The sequence below is a fragment of the Eriocheir sinensis genome, chromosome 5 (assembly GCF_024679095.1).
Source record: "Eriocheir sinensis breed Jianghai 21 chromosome 5, ASM2467909v1, whole genome shotgun sequence".
In the NCBI taxonomy this organism is placed as follows: domain Eukaryota; kingdom Metazoa; phylum Arthropoda; class Malacostraca; order Decapoda; family Varunidae; genus Eriocheir; species Eriocheir sinensis.
The window spans coordinates 7029222-7051093 of record NC_066513.1 but is presented as its reverse complement, the minus strand read 5'-3'; the positions used below and the strand labels follow the sequence as shown (position 1 = coordinate 7051093).

Below are 21872 nucleotides of genomic sequence, written 5' to 3'. Positions count from 1 at the left end.
CAATAAAGTAGTGGAATCCAGTTTTCAGCATCTTTTATTATTATGCCAATTAGCACTCAGCTTGCAAACACGCTTAGGTTTATGTTGTCAGCTTGGGTCGGACTTAGGTGAACACTTTACCAAGTGACCTAAGATTACTCAATGCTACCATATAGGTAAACTACATCTTTGATTGTGAGTTCATCAGAGAGCACTGGAGAGCAGCATGAGTCTAATTAGGTGCTAATGAATATTCTGCCTGCATCACAGACTACATAAAACGCAAATATGATCGGTGCCTAAAGGTGTTATAAGCTAATGATGGTATATATATATATATATATATATATATATATATATATATATATATATATATATATATATATATATATATATATATATATATATATATATATATATATATATATATATATATATATATATATATATATATATATATATATATATATATATATATATATATATATATATATATATATATATATATATATATATATATATATATATATATATATATATATAAATAAAGCTCTTCCCTAATGTCCCTCCCACTTTTGAAGTCCAAATGACGCCCCTGATTGTAACAACGTATCTTGTAACACCCATGAGTGGGTGCCAGTGCAAATCTCCTCATTTAACACCGAGAAATTAATCAAGGCTCTAGGGAACTCAGAAAAATACTAGTTAGAGAGTGCTGGCTGTGGAGATTGAACCAGTGACCTTTGACATACAAAGCCATGTCTGTCAGTCGAGCCAATAAAGGTAAAGGTAAAGTTGGGGCATACGCTGTAGTAGCACGTGGCCTCGGTGCTCATCTCCGTAACAGTGGCCCTTGAACCTGTGGTGGGAGGGAGCCCATTACCCCAGGACACAGGGGCAGTGTGACATCTGGGTTACCACAGTTTCCCCAGGTTTCCCCAGGTAGTCATTTATCGACCAGCCCAAGAGGGAGGATGATCAGCTGGGTGAGCTGCACGCCGACTGCCCGGGCCGGGATCGAACCCGGCCTGTGAGAAGCCAGGCATGCCGACCACTAGACCATGGAGGCGTATTGGAAACCAATCTCAAGTGAACCCACTCACAATGGCACACCATTTTTTTTCTGGTAAATTTTGTGCTTTGAATGAATTTGCTAACCTTTTCCGTCGAAAAACAGCAGAGATTATTTTTCACCCCTTCCTCCCTAACCTCCTCAGTAATAAAAAAAAAGTGACAATCATAGCCTTGAGGCAGTAATATTCAGCCCCAGCATCAAAAAATTATACTGCTGCCCTATGAAAGGCATCTCTTAACTCCGATGAAGTACGTGGTGACTGTGGTGGAGCAGCTTCATTGTCATCCCTTGCGGTGGCAGGTGTCATTGGGCCAGCAGATGATGAAGCAGTGGCTGGTGTCATAGGGCCAGCAGATGTTGAAACAGTGGCTGTTGCCGGAGCAGCTGATGGTATCTTTTCCACAAGTAATGAACAATGTGCTGGGATGGTCTCTAGCAATACAGCAGTGGGGCTGAAAAAAGCGTCATATATTAGTCATGATTAATGCATGTAACTTAACCCCTTAACTGCGGATTTCCTACAAGAAAACATCACTAAACTACAGAAATGGAACAAAAAGTGGCTGCTACAATTCAGTGAAGAAAATGTAGTCCTACACCTTGGGAGGGGATATCTAGCATACCAATACCACATGGGAAACACTCCACTATCCACCACAGAGGCAGAGAAAGACCTGGGACTATTATGTTACCAGGCTACCAGTGAAAGCCAAATCCATGCCAATCATAGTGGATGGGTTAAATAGGTACGTAGTTGAAGAAAAAGGGTCTTAAAGGTGAAATATTACTTATTAACAGAAATATTCCACTATTTGTTATTGGTTGTAAAATAATTGACTGATAAAGTGTGTATCTACAAAGAATATGAATTTAAGAGTGATTAATAAATTGTTTTAATGAGAATATAAAAGTTTTTGCCAAAAACATACAGGCCAGTCAATATTTCACTGCTGCTTGACTGCTGCTGCTGTCCTATCCCTAGCACATTATCAGCTGTGTCAATGCTGAATGGCTCTGGTACCCCTTCAAATACATGAGACGACCAGCCTATGCTGTCATACACCAGTTTATCTGCCACAGTTAATGTCATAGGCGCCTGCACATCTTTGGTGCCACACATGTGGGGCACTCAGGTGTTGGGGGAAATGTAATTGTTATGAAGGGCAGGGGTAAACCAGTGCATGCTGTGAAGCCTTGGTGTGGAAGTTCCCTGTCTGAACTGTGCAGCTAATCCCCCATACAGTGAGGGCCTTTTTTACTCCCTCAGGGGCTGTGCAGCTGAGAGAGTGGTGTACATGAGTGTGAATGTGTGTGAGTGTGTGTCTGTCTTGGCTGCCACCCTTCATTGGGGGAAGATAGCCAAGGTATTTAGATAGATGTGAGCACATAAAAAAACTAACTAATATAAGTTTTACATTTAAAGACATAACAACTAAAAAAAATTACCAGTCTGCCACTGCTCATTCTTGCACTTGGCAATGCGAGGCTTTGATTTTTGTTGTACGTTGTACCAACGCCTCTCACAGTCATCCTGCGTACGGGGTCCACTCCCAGGGAAGGCACTGTCAGGGTATAAATGTTAAGCAAGTTTCTTAATCGTTTCACTATGGCATGCTATTTATTTCCCATACCTTCTCCAATAACATTTAATACATACTGTGATGGAAAGCTAAATCAGTACCAATATTTTATTTACATGCATCATAAGACATTAACTTTTTAGTTGTTATGAACATGGCCATAAATACTACTTTTCATTACCTACTTTTCTAAAATGCTTTTCTCTAAGTAGGATGATATTACACAATACAGCTATACAAAAAATTTCAGAGCATTAATCTTAATTCCATTCTTTTGAGTACTTCTAACCTAACATTATATCACCAGAAACTGTTTGACCAATGCTATCAAAATAATATTTTAATCTTACTTTACCATTCTCATCAAATCTACCTATTCCGATATAGTCTTAACCAGAGCTGGGATTCTGTAGAAAAAATCTACCACCGGTATCGGTAGTCGGTAGTGAGCCGCGTCCAATCGGTATCGGTAGATCGGTAGATTTTTCAGAAATCTACCGATCGGTATAGATTCGGTATCGGTAGATTAAAAAACTCTATAATTATATAATAAAAAAATGCTTTTAAAGGCCCATAACACACTTTTTAAGTTATTTCTCTCTTATTTCGGGCCGGGGACCGGGCTACTGGTCAGGAACCTCCTCATGTTGATGGCGACTATACTCTGTTCACTTAAGTCTGAGCCAATTTGACAATATAAAGGTAAGCGTGTTTGTAAGCACACTGGCACAGAATAGATTGGCAGGAAGTGTTGTGTGAAATTAATTCTAACAGAGGTTATAGAAAGCTTGAAAGCCATAGAAGTAGTCAGTAAGCAATGAGTTTACAAGTACGATTAAGTTTGTGTCATCAATTTGGAGCCTAACCTAACAGAGCCTCACTCCCATGGCCTCTGCCCAGGACACGTCCTCAAGTCCACAGGGGGAAGGAGACGCTGCCTCCACACCTCACCTCTCCCCCACGCTGCCTCACACGTGACACTGGCTTACGTGACTAGCCTCACTCTGCCGCGTCCCTCTTACAGGGTTCACACACTCCTACACACGGGCCCCGCCGCGCCACATACAAAACACTCACTCAACACACAGCATATCCTAACCTTTGGTTCGTAACAATATGATTAAATAGTTCACTGACTTGATCAAAACTTTTTTAATGTAAAATAAAGTTTAAAAAAGGAAAATCACTTGAAAAGTTAAAATCACAAAACGATTAAGTGCTGCCACGGCGGGTGGACTTAAAAACACTGCCACTTAAAACACTAGGCGATGAGGCTGAGCACGTTGTCGAGAGCGTAGGAGCTAGAGCGAGGTGTAGGCTACTCGCGTCGGCAGGCCAAACAGAGGGGCTCCGCCAAAACTTTTGGCGGGAGCGAGAATCTGCTAGGTCGTGGCTGCCTCTGATTGGCTGAGAACGCCCAGACCGGCCGGTGATTGGCTAAGCGTGATGACGTCAAAGTAATACCTGGAATTTCCTGCTAACTGCTTCCCATAGATGCGCTCGAACGTGTTGAAACTTGTCCGTTTCATTTTGCCGGGGTCGTCTTCTCTTAAGTCTTAACAAAAAAGTCCCGCGCTCGCTTTTTCAATCTACCGATACCGATTGACTGCCAATCATGCGATCGGTAGCGGTATTCGGTAGTTTCTTCAAAATACCGAATGATCGGTATCGGTAGCAGTAATCTACCGCCGGTAGTACCGATCCCAAATGTCAATCGGTAGTCCCAGCTCTGGTCTTAACATAAAATACTTGTAAAAGTGTTGAGAGTCTGGCATGCCCAACCCACCCCCCCAAAAAATCTAAATAAGGAATAAATAAAATAACAGGTAAATATGACTTGACTATCTTATACTAAACCCCCTTTCCACCCTAACAAACTTGGGGACCTACCATGTTAGGTTAGGACGTGTTAGGTTGGACAGGTTTAGCAGGAGTTGGTTTAGTTATGTTAGATTGTTGAGGGAGTGGGGGTTGCAGCAGAAATGGTCATGATGATGCTATTCACATGAAGCAGTAGGAAAAAGTATGTCCTGTTTGGAAACTCTGTGGTTGTGTTTGTATACAAAAATACCCATTTGACGAGGTTAGGTTAGTTTACAAGTTACTTGAATCATGGATATGTGAATATGTAACAAAAAAAATAAAAGCGTTAACCTTAATTTCATTATCTTGAGTACATTCCAATCTAACATTATATCACCATAATCTGTTTGACCAATGCTATAAATATACTATTTTAATCTTACTTTACCATTCTCACAAAACCTACCTATTCCCATATAGTCTTGACATAAAGTCATATAGTCTGGCATGCCTAGCATCCCCCCCCCCACCCCAATAAAAGAAAATAATAAACAAATAGAAATAAATAAAAAAAGGGCAAATATGCCTTAACTATCAATACCAACCCCCTCTTCCCCCCCAACAAACTTGGCATGTTAAGTTAGGATGTGCTCGGTAGGACGGGGCAGGTTTGGCATGGTTAGGTTTAGTTATGTTAGGTTGTTGATGGAGAGGGGGTTGTGGCAGAAATGGTCATAATGAAACTATTCAGATACAGAATGAAAAGGTATGTTCTGTTTGGAAGGTCAGTGGTTGTGTTATTATGCAAAAAATACCCAATTGATTAGGTTAGGTTAGTTTGTAAGCTGATTGAACCAAGAATATGTGATTACCAACCTTGTTACAGCTCCTGCCACTTCAGTCCACGCTCTCTTCTTATCCTCAGGGGTGATACTCTTCCCATAACACCCTCTGATTATACGTCTTTTTTCATGAATTTGATGTAAGAAGACCGTTTCATCTGGCGACCAATTAAACTTACTCCTTTTCTGCGCTGGTTCTCCGGCCCGTAGATCATTGGGGCAGATGACGTGGTTATGGTGCGGTAATTTCAGCAGAGCAAGTTGTGACGCAGGAGGGGAGATAAGTTTATTGACAAGTGACGGAGTAAAAACAGCCTTTGAGGCTGCTTCTATCTGCCACAAAACTCAATATTTTCTTGTGTTTGCCATTTATTATGTTTTTGTTGTACATTTATACATCTTTCCTTTATTTTTCTTTTGAAATATTTACTTAATTCATGTTGGATGTTTATGTTTTGCATGGAGGCGTCCTTAGCAACGAGCCCGCCATAAAGAAGAAGATAATAGTAGCCAGGATTTGCTAATACTTACACTCAAAGTTGACGAGGATAGCTTTTACTCTTAATAAATTGAAACTATTAACTTTGATAGTAACTTTAACAGTAAAAGTTAATACCTCGTGAAGGTACGGGCCCTGATCTGACTCTCCTTTCTGCCCCATCCTCCCCACATCCTTCTCATTTCACCTTATGTGTGTGTGTGTGTGACAGGTATTTACATGACCTGACCTGAGTCAGGTCATGTCCTGACCAAAGCCCTGACCTGAGTCAGGTCATGTCCTGACCAAAGCCCTGACCTGACTCTCCTTTCTGACCCTTCCTCCCCACGCCCTTCTCTTTTCTCCTTGTTTTCATCCTTTCTATCTCACCTTTCATGAGAGCGGCTCATAACCAGAGTGAAGCTACACACCTCCTCTCGAGTCGGGGGCTCGCATGGTATTGAGGCTGCGCCGAGTTGAACCAAATGTGACAGGGAGGAGGCGGCGGGAAGTTCAAACGAGGTTAACGTGTTAATCAGTCTCTCTCTCTCTCTCTCTCTCTCTCTCGCCATAGCCAAAATGTTTGGAGGAAAATGTCCAGTGTGATACTACCTTTTAAAGTAGTGTGCATGACGCCAATGGTAAGTAGGCGTGACCCATACATGTCAAAGCAGCGCAAAACTCTGGGTGATAATGTGCGAAAGTCGGGATGGTAAGAATTTAGGACTCACCGCGAAACTCGAAGAGCGCGAAACTCTAGAGTGTACTGTAGTACGTAGTAGTAGTACTATGTACTATGTTATGCATCAAAGAAAAATTTGTACGGGACATGAGCGGTGATCATGTTAGTACTTGCTTGTACTGTTGTACACTGCCATGTAGTCTACAGTCATCATCAGAGGCAGTCATGGCGCGCTGCCTTGGGTTGAGTGATGAACAGATTTACTCCGAGTTATTCATTTAGCATTTAATTTTGAACAATAACTGAAAAGTCAGAATGATTGAATCACTGATTCTGATGACTGATACCGATTGATTGATTGAGTCCGATTCACTGAAAAAATCTGTGAGCATGCTGCGCTGCAAATGTCTTCGATGGTTTTCTAAGTACCGGAAAAAGTACCGCAGGATTTTTTTGTGCGGTCCGCGGTAGTGCGGTATTTTCAGAAAGTTTGCGGTAGTGCGGTACTTTTTTTGTGATGCGGTACTGCCACACTACTGCACTAAGTACCGCACTTGCCCACCTCTGTTAAACGCTATCTAACATGTGACTCCCCCAGAAAACACTGAATCATATTTGGCGACCACATTCTTGCATTTGACAAACTGTGACGTCAAAGTCCTTTACCATTATGGGGGCAATGGGGGTGAGAATGATGACAGGAATAAACCTCATAGTGGAAGGAAAACAGCACCAAAACGTGGGTATCATGTTGGGAAGAACCTCGCTAAACATACGATGCAAGATAGTACCAAAGCAACAAGGTTTCAACCCGTTCCTTGCGCGTGGAACGGGACACGACTATCCCCTCAGGCGCAGTCAGGCAGCCCAATGGGGGGTCTCTTTTAACCTCTGTATCTCAAAAACTATTCATCACAGCTAAAAACCAAAAACACCATCAGAAAGAGGAGGTCCAGATCTATAGGAGTCGGTTATGTATGCCTCTCTTGCAAACGTACGTGCACGTTCAGGGAGTGTTGAATGTTAACACTTACGTCAGTGCGTGCGGGATGATCAGCCATATTGAGAGAACTGTGGACATCTCTCCTTCAGATTCTGGCAAGGGAGTATTGCCAACTGCATTATTTACAACTATTTGGTCAAAAAATCAGTCGGTGATAGGTGAAGCTATGCAAAAATGCCGCTATATTGGGCAAAAACATCCACCGATTACCCGTCCGTAGATTTGCTGCGCTGGGCTGATATGATTTTTCACCAAATTTAGTGAAGAACCCACTCAATTGGCAATCCTGTGTTGTGAGAATTAATGTTGGAACACTTTCACACTCGGGAGATTTGAGTGCGGCTGGAGCTCGCAGGCGAAGCCGTTACCACCAGCAACACGCATAACACTCACTGCAGCGTTAGGCGATTTGTTTGATGCTATGCTTGCAACGCAGCGTTTAGCAATGAAAGGGTTAAGCCACCAAATAAGCGAAAAAATGTTGACTCATGGAGGCTCTGGTTCTAGTTCACGTTTTTCATATTGTTTTAATTATTTGTAATTGGCAAGGTTTCTCAGGCACCATTTAGTTACCAACTTTCCTGTGTACAGAATCATAGGTACTGCAGTTTTTAATTGTGTTTTTATATTTACAAACAAGGTAAAATTGTATATGCTTAGAAACAGTTACACCATTTTACATTTAATGTCAACATTTTAGTGATTTTCAGTTAATTGATGCTGTATAGTACCAATATATTTAGCACCAAAATTCATAACCCACTGTATCCCACACCTTCCTGTTTTTCATTCCTATGTGCATCAAATCTGGGGTGCCATATTTGTTTCATAGTTTGCCTCATGCCAAACAAGTATTTTACTTCCATATAACAGGATCAGTACCAACACTCCCATATAGAATAGGTAGATGGCCAAATGTAGATAAGAAAATGTAAAAATGTATTATTATTAGGATATACAGGTAACTCAATTTACGCGAGTTTGGTTTACGCGTTTTTTAAATAACGCGGGGTCCAAAATCCAAATAAATGTTTAATTTACACTTTTTTTCACTTATGCGCGATATTTTATGGAGTGGCCACCAGATGTCTCACACAACTTGACTCACACGGCGCCGCGGCCACACAGCTGAGCTCGGTTCTTCCCACGCGCCACGCTGCTCAACAATAGGGGTGAGCAGGTACCGGTACCAGCTATACGGTACGGTACCGGTACCAGACTGCTCAGTACCGGTACCAATGCTACCCAGTCACTCGTGGTGTCCCTCATTTCTTCCTCACACAAGTGAGGCTGAGACTGAGTGCCTGAGTGGATATCTCGGTGATATGGATATTCTCTCTCTCTCTCTCTCTCTCTCTCTCTCTCTCTCTCTCTCTCTCTCTCTCTCTCTCTCTCTCTCTCTCTCTCTCTCTCTCTCTCTCTCTCTCTCTCTCTCTCTCTCTCTCTCTCTCTCTCTCTCTCCACTGAATGAAGTGAATATTTATTTTTCGCTAGAAACCTACCTCTTGTTTGATTTACATTGTTTTTGATTTACGCGACCTCTTCAAGGACACAATACTCGTGTAAATCGAGAGTTACCTGTACTGTAGTGCTATACTGTAGACGTTTGTCATTATAGAGTTAAATTCATGTTAAATTTTTCATGATTTTGTTTTTTTCAGGGCTTAAAAGCTACTTCATCCATGGTTTCTTGAAGAAAGATGTGAGCAATGAGTTTTTGGGTAGCACTGAAGACAAGTACATCAGCTACAAACAGTCAAGGGTATGTATGGTGCTGTGCCTTTGTGACAGTTCATACTCATATATGCAGCAAGAGAAGTTGAAATTCATTGTGATAGTTCATATATGCAGCAAGAGAAGTTGAAATTCATTGTGATAGTTCATATATGCAGCAAGAGAAGTTGAAATTCATTGTGATAGTTCATATATGCAGCAAGAGAAGTTGAATTTCATATCTTTAACATTTACTTTGTGACTATTTTTTCTCAAAACCACTTGGCATATTTATCTGATTTATTGCTAGAATTCTGAAAAAATTATTGATGATTGCAAAATCATCCAAAAAGACCTTGATCTCAAGGGAGTGAAAAGTCGCAATTTTTTTTTTTCCAAGTGTAAAAAGTCTAGCATTTGGGTTCCAGAAATAGTAACTATACAATCCAGCTGGTGTGGCAAAGGAGTCGATCACATCCTAGTTAATACTTGTTAGAGGATGCTCCAGAACTGTAGTTTTTTTGGGAGTGCTCAGTTCTTTGTGACTGACCACAAACATGTTCCAAAACTGTCTAAAATATCTCAAGATGCAACCCTATGGGGATCCATCTTGAAAAACTAAGGGACCAGGCATATGCTCAGGAGTGTGCTGTGACAATCTCAAATCAGTTTGAAGTATAGTAAACCCTCAGTTATCCGGGTGCACCGTATGCGACCTCGCCCGTATCCGAGAGTTTTAAAAAATATTTTATTTTTTCCAAAAAATTTTAAAAAATTGTCGCACGCCGCCAAAAGTCCTTCAAATTGCCTGCATGATGCCTCTAAGCTCTGTCCGGGTGGCGTACTGCGCCCGTAAGCCGCGCCCCAGCTTGCACGTAGCAATGATATTGATGTCCTGGTGCGAAGGTGAGGAAAGCTGTGTGTTCGTAAGTACAACTGGCACGTAAACATTCTTGCCAAGCGCTTCAGACCATATCGAAGTGACGAGAGTCAAAGCATTGCAGGTTTAAATGGCAGGAGTGTCAAAGGACTGTTTAACCCGTAGAGTACGGGTGGCAAGATAATTCTCTGGATGCTGTGCACGGGGAAAATTTAGACATTTAAAAGAGGTGGAAACGGTTATGACAGCCCAAAATATTGCGCATTTTCTCATGGCCGTGACGTGTCACGTGGAAGCACCCCACACACTCTCTCTCTCTCTCTCTCTCTCTCTCTCTCTCTCTCTCTCTCTCTCTCTCTCTCTCTCTCTCTCTCTCTCTCTCTCTCTCTCTCTCTCTCTCTCTCTCTCTCTCTCTCTCTCTCTCTCTCTCTTGAACATTTGTGTGTGCGAGTAAACATTGCAAAAGTCAATTTAAATATATCTGTCACCTACAGGCCTCCCGGGCAATCACTCGATGACGACCTTGAAATGTACAACGTTTTAAGGCAGTCACTTAATAACAGTGACTCACTGATATTAGGAGACTTTAACCTCCCCCATATCAACTGGGCGACACTGTCAGGTACAGAAGGCGAGTCACATAGAATGATCGAATTTTTAGAGGAAAATTATCTAACCCAAATGGTTTCTGAATCAACTCGACAAAATAATATACTCGACCTTGTTATAATGACCCAAGATAACCTAGTCAGTAATGACACGGTAGGAGAACACCTCGTTTCTTGCGATCATAAATTAGTGCGTGTCGATATTAGAGCTCAAACATCAGTGACTGAAAATAAAGTTAAGGTGCCCAATTTCAAAAGAGTAACTTCGTAGAAATCAAAAACTAACAGAAATACAACTATCAGATGACGGCAATGTAGAGGAAGCCTGGCTAAGCTTTAAAAATCATTTACTCACTCAGCAGAACACATTCGTCCCCTTGTGCGAGAAGCGAATTAACATTAATAAAAGGCCACCTTGGTTTAATAGCGAAATTAAACACTCAGTCAAGGAGATAAAATTGTCTTACAGATTAAAGAAAGAACAATGCACGCCCGAAAACATTAGACTTTATAATGATGCCAGGTGACAAGTAAAAAGATTAGTATGTCAGACAAAGCGTAGATATGAAGAAAATATTGCAGCCAACTGTAAAAATAATCCGAAATCTTTCTTCAGTTACATAAACAACAGAAAGGCGATCAGAAGTGGAATTGGACCTTTAACAAACAGCGACGGTGCACTAGTGACTGACAGCAAACACATTGCAAACCTCTTAAACAATTACTTTTCCTCGGTGTTTAATACTAACAGTCTTCCTCCCACTACCACCAACGCCAGTACTATTGTAAATCTCGAGCATGCATTGCCTAATTTTGAAATAACAACCGATGAAGTCCTTAAAGCTCTCCATTCACTTAAAACAAATAAAAGTCCCGGACCCGATAAAGTATATCCTATACTGTTTAAAGAAACAAAGAGCGAAATAGTTTCCTCCCTCACAACCGTATTCAATATGTCCTTGAGACAAGGCATCGTCCCTTCGGATTGGAAAAAGGCTAACGTGACACCGATTTTTAAGAAAGGAGAAAAAAATACCAGGTAACTACCGACCCATTAATCTAACTTCAATTGTAGGTAAGCTACTTGAGAACATAATTAGAGACAAAATTGTGAGTTACCTCGAAAGCCACTCATTAATTGGGGATTCACAACATGGCTTCCGTAACAAAAGATCCTGCCTATCAAACCTATTGACCTTTTATAACGACCTCTTCTCAGTTTATGACGTAACCAAATCACTGGACATAGTCTATCTTGATTTCCAGAAAGCGTTTGATAAAGTCCCACATCATAAATTACTTTATAAATTAAAGCAAATAGGTATTGACGGTCAAGTAAACCAATGGATCGCGAATTGGTTGAGCAACAGACAACAAAGAGTGGTGATTGACGGATTTAACTCAGAGTGGGCGCCAGTCACTAGTTGCGTCCCTCAGGGCTCGGTTCTTGGCCCAGTGCTCTTCATTATTTACATCAACGACGTGGATGTTGGACTCAATAATTGCATTAGTAAATTTGCAGACGACACAAAGATTGGTAATTCGGTTTTCACTGACAAAGACAGGCAAAGCCTCCAAGAGGATTTACACAAAATTTCATCTTGGTCCTTCAAGTTGGAACAAGAAATAAGAAGTTCGAATACAAAATGCGCGGGGTTAAACTCACAAGCATTCAATGCGTTAAGGACCTGGGGGTCAAAATCGTGTCAAGCCTCAAATTCTCACATCAATGCATCGATGCAGCAAATAAAGCGAACAGAATGTTGGGCTTCATTAAAAGAATTTTTTTTATTGAAGAATAAAGATGTAACACTTCCGCTCTACAATAGTTTAGTCAGACTCCACTTGGAATATGTGGTACAGTTTTGGTCTCCCCACCATGCAAAGGACATTGCTAAATTAGAAGGTGTTCAGCGTCGGGCAACAAAAATGATCCCTTCCTTGCGCAACAAATCCTACGAAGAAAGGCTTTCCACCCTTAACATGTTCTCTCTTGAGAAACGTCGCCTCCGAGGAAAACTGATCGAATGTTTTAAAATACTTAATGGTTTCACGAATGTAGACAGAACAAAATGGTTTATGATCGATGACACTTTGCGAACGAGGAACAATGGCATAAAACTCAAATGTAGACAAGTAAATTCAGACTTCACCAAATTTTTCTTCACCAACGTTGTAGTGTGAGAATGGAATAAGCTCCCACCATCAGTGGTCCAGTGTAACACGATTGACTCCTTTAAAAACAAGCTCGACCGTCACTTCCTTGAACTTAATATTAACTAGAGTAGAAATGTAACGTTTTGGAACCATCTGATTAGTGTAGATTCTCTTAGGTTTAAGGACAGACCACCTAGTCTGGACCATGGGGTCTGTGTTGTCTGATTTTCTATGTAATTCTCTCTCTCTCTCTCTCTCTCTCTCTACCTACATGCCCCTCCCTCTTCTGTCAATGTCACTACCATAGCAGTCATCAGAGTCACTGTCACTTTGATTCACCCGCGCTTTACTTCCGCCTGGAGCAGAGGAACTGCTTGACGCGTCACGAGACATGCCAGATGTATTCCGAACAAAAGTGGAAAATGATCTGTGGCCTTCAGTTGGCTGCGCGCTGAGACGAATGAGTGTGTGTACGGATGCCAGATGCCTCCACCATTCTTCTGAGTCAAGAAGTGGCGTTATATTTGAAATGTAGGGAGTGTAGAATGTGATGATTATATATAGGGTCGTGTGGTCACGACCCGGACAAGGTCTCGACCCGGACAGTCTTGATTAACCAATGAACGATCGAGCCTAGGATGACGTCAGAGCTATGACGTATGAGGGAGGGCGGTCCTAACTAGACGCCATTTGCAAACCTCCCCGCCGACGCTCCGCTTGTAAGCATGGTAAGAATTTCGATTTTAAGAGGTCGCGATCTTAATTTTCGGCATCAGGATATATTGTGCCATGACCACGAATAAGGCGTGATCAACTTGTGATAAGTTTTGTTATGTAATATAGCCATATTGGCATAAAATCAGTGATAATACGGAGTGCCTAAACAACAATGGACTCGTTTGGGGTGCCCGCTAAACAAAATTATGCCGTGTTCTCGACTCGGACAATTTTTGACAATTCATGCAAATTAAGTGTACTGGAAAAACCAATTAAAAAGTGAATGATTGCATAGTTCTTACAACCATAATGTACCATATGTGAGATAAAGCCATGGAAAAGGCTGGAAATGGGTGTTTGCCACGGCTAAATATCGAGTGATTTTTCGAAGTGTTTTATTGATGGAAGTGAATTATTTTTAGCATTAATATGTGCCCCCCATTAGTGTTTACTTCTCCAAATTGAAATATTTAACCTAGGCCAATTGTTTATATTTTTTACGAATTTAAAAAAAAATGATGTGCGTGGTCTCGACTCGGACAGTGTGCACGTGATGTCCGAGTCGAGAACACGGAGGTATAAGAAGGATTTTTTTTTTTTTTTTTAAATGACTCTGTCAATCACTCTCATTTTAACCTAAAACCAATATTAATACTATATATTAACATACGAAAGAAAAAGGGGTTAGTTTTAAGGAATTAATTTACCTTTTTTTATCATATATATTTTTTATTACATTGATATTTTGCTACCAATTGTTTTATTCCACCTTTCAGTGTCATGTTCTGGATGTTCTTAGTAAGAAAAATATAAAACATTGGTGTAAGTGTGTTTTGGTGGACCAAAACATCCGTCTGGTTGAGACTTTAACCCGTCTGGTGCGTGAACACGCGGTCTCGACCCGGACAGAGAATTCTGGATTTTAAAAACGGCTGTAAAACCAATACTATGATATCTACAGATATGAAACTCATAGCATAAGATGGGGAATTAGTTAAGCTTTCTTTTAAGCACAAAATCTCTCCTGTAGCTCAATAACTTTTTTTTTTATGAATATTATTCACTTTACTGTCCGGGTCTTGACCACATCACCCTATGATCCCCGTACTTGTGTGGTGTGTGGTAGCGCACTTATATATACGATCGCCGTAATGTAAGGGTTAAATGAAACATACAGTGCGAACCCTAGCTTAACCCTTGATGACTGCATAAATCCAGACTGGACTAGGTGAGCAGGGCTCCATCCCCGTGGAGAACGCGTGCGGGTCCGCTAGCATTCCTGTGGGAGTGAGGGCGGAATAAGAAATGCGGATCAGTACCGCCTCCGGTCCAACATGTGAAAGAAGGATTTTACCATGCTTACGGTAAGGCGAGTAAAGGGGCCCGCAGGGGTTCGGGAGTCCTGTGGGCCAGCCCGATCTGGAGGTGCGGGCTGGTCGTAAATCGTGGTTACTTTTTGTGGCTGGCCTCCCCGTGGTCCCGTTGGATGCACTGTGCAGGGGGTACCCGCCCCCCTGGCTCGCAAGGGCAACACAGTGTAACTAAACAGCCACAGATCACCGCGTAAGCGGATGCGCCAGGTTGTCATTGACTCCTTGGTTATCCTCCCCACTCACACTCAGAGAGGGGCGGCCTGGCGTACTTGTCCGGAGTCTGTGGGCCTTCGGGTTCATTGCTGGGCTTAAAAGGGTAGCGCCCTGTGGTGCCTGCCCGGGCATGCGTATGGAAGCTTGCTTAGAGCACTTGATGCTCGTTGCCAGCCCGGACCGCTTCGGGTATCGCTCTGGTATGCCTTCTGATTGACCTGGGTGGTAAAGCCCGCAGTGCTCGTAGTCATGAGGTTGCTAATGCAGCTACGCAGTGATAAAGCCGCGGGTGCTCACCTAAGAACTGCACAGAGCGATCGGCCTTAAAGTTTTGTAAAACTGGACCTGTAAAAAGTTTCTTGTGGCAGTGCTGGGTCTGCTAGAAAGCCTACGTGGTAAACACGATGGTGCAGACTTGGGCGGTTAAGCTGCCACAAATACCTGGGCTTTTCTGGGTTGGGTCCAGGCCCCGCTGCTGTGATTGGCCAGGCAGGGGAACATTAGCTGCTGCCTGTGTACATGGGGCTAGGCACCCCAGCAATGGGTTAGCGGCTGAGGCTGTCGCGCTTAATTGCCGAATCCCAAGTAACAGATCCCCCCAAGGTGCAGCAGGACTGCGATAAGCCAGGGACAGATTGCCACGAGTGCTAACTGTGACGATGCTGCTTGAACCCTTTTCTCAGCGTCCGGAGCACATCAATCGCGGGCATATTACTCCCTGGTGCAGACTGACTGCTACATAGTCATGGGGCACACCATAGTATGAGTATGGACAGAAGCACCTATGCAGTACTCTGTCATTGCCTTTATGGCAGGCCATTATTGAAAGTTTGATTTTCAGGTCCGTAGACTTAACCTACACCATATCTGGGTTTTTCCAATATCCGGGTGCCCCCGTGGCTCTATTAACCTGGATACGAAAGGGTTTACTGTACTTGTTACTCTGGAGGACCCTGGAGAGTTGTGGGAAACTTAAAAGTGAAACTGAAAGCTGCCGAAGAGTGCACTGGAGAGCATCCAGGATCTAGGAATAAATTTACTTTGAGGGAGACCTTGGAGAATATATAGGAGTGTCATGCTGCCAGGCTGGTTGGGAACTCAGAGTGAAACAGGACACTGTCATGAAGGATTAAAACCCTCAAGAGGAGGGGTGAGAAAAGGTATGGCGGAAGTCCAACTGAGGATGCTGAGGGTTGTCTAAATGCAAATGACCTTAGACCTACCTTTTGACCTCTGAAGAAGCTCTGATCCAAATCAATATCTCATATGAGTACTCTCCGAATGGCTGATGGGCAGATAGTATCAGATGCAGATTGGTACCAGGATCAATGGGTTAAGTACTTGGCACAGCCTCCAAGCTGACAGCTCCCACTGGCTGGGTTGCAGGTAGTGGCTGCTGATCCACCATCAGATGAAACTCCATCCTCTGGCAGAGGTGAGAGAGGCTGTGAGGAAGCTGAAGGGCGGAAAAGCAGTTGGGATCTGTAATATCAGTGAGGAGATTCTGAAAGTCAAGGATGGCACTATGATCCATGGGGTGCATGCATTTGTGTCGGCCGTGTAGGCGTGTGGCAGTCCAGTGCCATTTCTCTTGACTGGAAAAAGGGGATGGTTATCCCTGTTTAGAAAGGGAAAGGGGACTGACAGGAATGTAACAATGTGCCGGGCAGTGTGCTTGCTCATCTGCAGCTGATGCAAATTTGATCTCATCTGCTAAAAATTCAGAGACCTGAGAAATTTGGGTTCATGCCTGGCTAATCAACAACTGACCGGATCCTAGCAATTGGCATCCTTGTGGAATGCCAACTTGAATTTTGACATGGCTTGCTTGAAGCCTTTGATGATCTCAAAACGCATTTGATTCAGTGCATCATAAGGCACTTTGAGACATTCTGTGGATCTGTGGGACTCCTGCAGGAATTATTAACCTGTTGACTAGCCTTTACTCTGGGACTGAGAGTGCTGTGAAGTGTCGGGAATACATTTCTGGCTTCTTCCCTGTTAATTCAAAAGTGAGGCAGGGGTGTGTTCCTGTCTCATCTCTTTTCAACACTTTGCATGGACTAGGCATTAGGCAAAGTTGTTGATCAAAGTTGTTGCGTAGCATCTGTTGGCGACATCAAGGTCACTGACCTTGCTTTAGCCAATGATGATGTACTCTCTTGGCATACTAGACCTCTTCCTTACCTCTAACCCTTCTGCTTACTCTGTCAAACTGTTCTCTCCGTTGGGCTCCTCCGATCACAACCTTATTTCTGTATCCTGTCCTATCGCCTCTGTACACCCTCTGGACCCACCGAAGAGGCGATGTTTCTGGCATTTTGCTTCAGCTCGGTGGGACGACCTGAGGATGTACTTTTCCGATTTCCCGTGGAATGATTACTGCTTCCAGGATAGAGACCCCTCTGTGTGTGCCCAGCGCATCACAGAGGTGATTGTCTCTGGAATGGAATCATGCATTCCACGTACTATCTCTTCTCCTTATGCTAAAAAGCCTTGGTTTAATCACGCTTGTTCTCGTGCTGTCAAAGATAAAGAGGCAGCTCACAAAAGGTACCAGAGCCTTCGAACACCTGCTAACCATGATCTTTACATTTCCGCCCGGAATCGTGCCAAATCTATTCTTCGACTACCAAAAACTCCTTTATTCATAGCAAATGTCAACACCTTGCTTTCTCTAATTCTTCCAGAGACTTCTGGCACTTAGCCAAAAATATCTCCTCCAATTTCACTTCTTCCTCTTTCCCGTCTCTTCTTAACCCAGACAGCAGCACTGCCGTCTCATCTATCTCTAAGGCTGAACTCTTCGATCAAACTTTTTGTAACATCTCCACTCTGGATGATTCTGGGCATATTCCTCCTACTTATACTCCCTCTGACTCCTTTATACCTGTTATTAAGATTCTTAGGAATGATGTTTTTTATGCCCTCTCTGGCCTCAGCCCTCAGAAGGCTTATGGACACGACGGAGTGCCTCCTATTGTTCATAAAAATAAAAAAAACTGTGCTTCCGTGCGGACACCTTCCCTGGTCAAACTCTTTCGTTTCTGCCTTTCAACATCTACCTTTCCTTCTTGCTGGAAGTATGCCTTGACAGCCTGTGCCTCAAGAAGGGTGACCGTCCCAATCCTCAAACTACCACTCTATAGCTTTACTTTCCTGTTCATCTAAAGCTTTTGAATCAATCTCAACCAGAAGATTCAAAAGCACCTTTCCACTTCTAATCTTCTATCTGATCGCCAGTATGGGTTCCAAGGGCTCTACTGGCGATCTTCTTGCTCTCTTAACTGATTCTTGGTCATCCTCTAGCCATTTTGGTGAAACTTTCTGTTGCTAGACATATCGAAGTTTTCACAGAGTCTGGCACAAGTCTTTGCTTTTCTCTGTTCCTTTATCTCCAGTTTCCTTTCCGGCCGTTCTTCTGTGGTAGACGGTCTCTGTTCTTTCCTTAAACCAAATAACAGTGGTGTTCCACAGGGCTCTGTCCTATCACCCACCCTCTTCTTGTTATTCATCAATGATCTTCTTTCAATAACAAACTGTCCTATCCACTCATACGCTCATGACTCCACTCTGCATTATTCAACTTCTTTCAACAGAAGACCCTATCAACAGGAATTACATGACTCCAGGGTGGAGGGTGTAGAATGCTTAACCTCTGACATTACTATCATTTCCGGTTGGGGTAAAAGGAACCTTGTGTCCTTCAATGCCTCAAAATCCCAATTTCTCCACCTGTCAACTCGACACAATCTTCCAAACACCTATCCCCTATTCTTCGACAACACTCAGCTGTCACCATCTTTAACACTAACTCTGGATGATTCCCCTCTGACCTTTGCATACCTGTTATTGAAGATTCTTAGAATGATGTTTTTTATGCCCTCTCTGGCCCTCAACTCTCAGAAGGCTTATGGACCTGATGGAGTGCCTCCTATTGTTCTTAAAAACTGTGCTCCTGCGCATGACACCTTGCCTGGTCAAAACTCTCATTCGCCTCTGCCTCCATCAACACTTCCACCTTTCCTTCCTGCTGGAAGTATGCTCTTGTACAGCCTGTGCCTAAGAAGGGTGACTGTTCCAATCCCTCAAACTACCACTCTATAGCTTTTACTTTCCTGTCTATCTAAAGCTTTTTGAATCAATCCTAACCAGAAGATTCAAAGCACCTTTCCACTTCTAATCTTCTATCTGATCGCCAGTATGGGTTCCGCAAGGGGCGTTCTACTGGCGATCTTCTTGCTCTCTTAACTGATTCTTGGTCATCCTCTCTTAGCCATTTTGGTGAAACTTTCTCTGTTGCGCTAGACATATCGAAAGTTTTCAATAGAGTCTGGCACAAGTCTTTGCTTTTTCTCTGTTCCTTTATCTCCAGTTTCCTTTCCGGCCGTTCTATATCTGCTGTGGTAGACGGTCACTGTTCTTTCCCTAAATCTATTAACAGTGGTGTTCCACAGGGCTCTGTCCTATCACCCACCCTCTTCTTGTTATTCATCAGTGATCTTCTTTCCATAACAAACTGTCCTATCCACTCATATGCTGATGACTCCACTCTGCATTATTCAACTTTTTTCAACAGAAGACCCTATCAACAGGAATTACATGACTCCAGGCTGGAGGCTGAAGAACGCTTAACCTCAGACCTTACTATCATTTCCGATTGGGGTAAAAGGAACCTTGTGTCCTTCAATGCCTCAAAAACCTAATTTCTCCACCTGTCAACTCGACACAATCTTCCAAACACCTATCCCCTATTCTTCGACAACACTCAGCTGTCACCATCTTCAACACTAAACATCCTCGGCCTATCCTTAACTCAAAATCTTAACTGGAAACTTCACATCTCCTCTCTCACTAAATCAGCTTCCTCGAGGTTGGGCGATCTGTATCATCTCCGCCAGTTCTTTTCCCCGCACAGTTGCTATCCATATATAGGGGCCTTGTCCGCCCTTGTATGGAGTACGCATCTCACGTGTGGGGGGCTCCACTCACACAGCTCTCTTGGACAGAGTGGAGTCTAAGGCTCTTCGTCTCATCAGCTCTCCTCTTATTGATAGTCTTCTACCTCTTAATTTCCGCCGCCATGTTGCCTCTCTTTCCATCTTCTATCGATATTTTCATGCTGACTTCATGCTCTTCTGAACTTGCTAACTTCATGCCTCCTCCCCTCCCGTGGCCCTGCTGCTCGCGACTTTCTACTCATGCTCATCGCTATACTGTCCAAACCCCTTATGCAAGAGTTAACCAGCATCTTCACTTTTTCATCCCTCACGCTGGTAAACTCTGGAACAATCTTCCTTCATCTGTATTTCCTCTTGCCTACGACTTGAACTCTTTCAAGAGGAGGGTGTCTGAACACCTCTCCTCCCGTAATTGACCTCTCTTTCGGCTACCTCTTTGGATTTTTTTTTTTTTTTTTTTTTTTTTTAGAGTAGCAGAAGGGCTTTTTTTTATTGTTTCCATTTTTTTCGTGCCCTGAGCTGTCTCTTGTAAAAAATAAGAATAAATTGCTGATGGCTTTTGAAGTGCTGCATGAGGAGGTGAAGCCAGTGGGACTGTCGGTCTCCTGGGCTAAAACCAAGGTTCAATTGTTTGGAGGCTTACTGGATGACACAGCTCAGCCTGTTCATGCATGTGGCGAGGACATTAATGTCACCAAAAGTTTCACATACCTTGGTAGTGTAGTGCATAACAATGGTGGGAAATCATTTGAAATATGGGTCAGATCTATTGTGTTATGGACCTGCTCAACACGAATATATGGCGTTGTCATTATCTGTGCAAATAGAGAAAGAATTGAATCTGTATGGCTGTGAGACAATGACAGTTGAAGCCTTGGCACCAAGTGCCTTTGCAGAATAATGGGGTATTGCTGGAATGACTGTGCTGAGCAAGCGGTTACTTCATGGAATGGAACCGAGGACTGTTACCAACTTAATTCGTGAATGCCAACTCCGGCTATTTCGGCCTGTGGCATGCTGCAAGGATGTCAAGCTTGCTTAACCCTTTTTATATGGCTTTAATGCCTATGTTACGCTTCTTTATTACATTTAGTTTTAGTTGGTGCTGAGTGATCCGTATTCTGTTCTGACTCTCCCTAGAGACTTCCGTATATGATCGTGCAAGTTCTTATTTGACTTTCAGTGTTATTATAGTGTGAATAACGTAAGTGTGTCTTCTTATTTACAGTTGTACTTGTACTGTACTGTGCTGCAAACATAATTGGGGTCAACACAGAGCCTTGCAGAACTCCACTCATGACATTTTTCCAACTTGATTTCCTGCCTCTAATAGTTGTTCTCATCATCCTGTTCTTCAAAAAATTCTCCATCCACTTTAGAAGTCCTCCTCCTAATTTACCCACTGTCTCCAGCTTCCACATCAACCTCCTATGCGGCACCTTTTCAAAGGCCTTTTTCAAGTTCAAGTAGACAGTGTCAGCCCATCCATCTCTCTCCTGCACCACTTCTGTCACCCTTGAATAGAAACACACCAAGTTTGCCAGGCATGATCTTCCTTTTCTAAATCCAAACTGTCTTTCTGTGATGATTTCATTTTCCACTAGGTGCTTCGTCCATTTCTTTTACACAATTCTTTTCTTATTTTTTGACACTACTTCACAAGGAAACTGGTCCATAATTAAGTGGGTCGTCTCTTCTTCCGCTCTTGTAGATGGGGACTATGTCAGCTTTTTTCCAGTCCAGAGGGACTCCACCCTCAGCCAACGATCTTTTTATAACTTTGTGTATTTTATCCGCCAATAAATTCC

General features: G+C 42.7%; 1 protein-coding gene and 1 long non-coding RNA gene across 11 annotated transcripts in view; one reads left to right on the top strand and one right to left on the bottom strand.

Moving 5' to 3' along the window:
• LOC126983793 (adenylate cyclase type 9-like) overlaps nucleotides 1-21872 on the top strand; it is a 418782-nt gene that overhangs the window by 281138 nt on the left and 115772 nt on the right. For all 10 annotated transcript variants that reach the window (XM_050836968.1, XM_050836942.1, XM_050836960.1 and 7 more), the window contains one exon: nucleotides 9104-9204. In XM_050836968.1, coding sequence (XP_050692925.1) covers nucleotides 9104-9204 — 101 coding nt within the window. The remainder of the gene's footprint in view (nucleotides 1-9103; nucleotides 9205-21872) is intronic.
• LOC126983876 (uncharacterized) lies at nucleotides 1023-5785 on the bottom strand. The gene is made up of 3 exons (XR_007736277.1): nucleotides 5314-5785; nucleotides 2501-2616; nucleotides 1023-1506 (listed from the first exon to the last, which is right to left on the bottom strand). It is a non-coding gene; the product is annotated as an uncharacterized LOC126983876 (long non-coding RNA).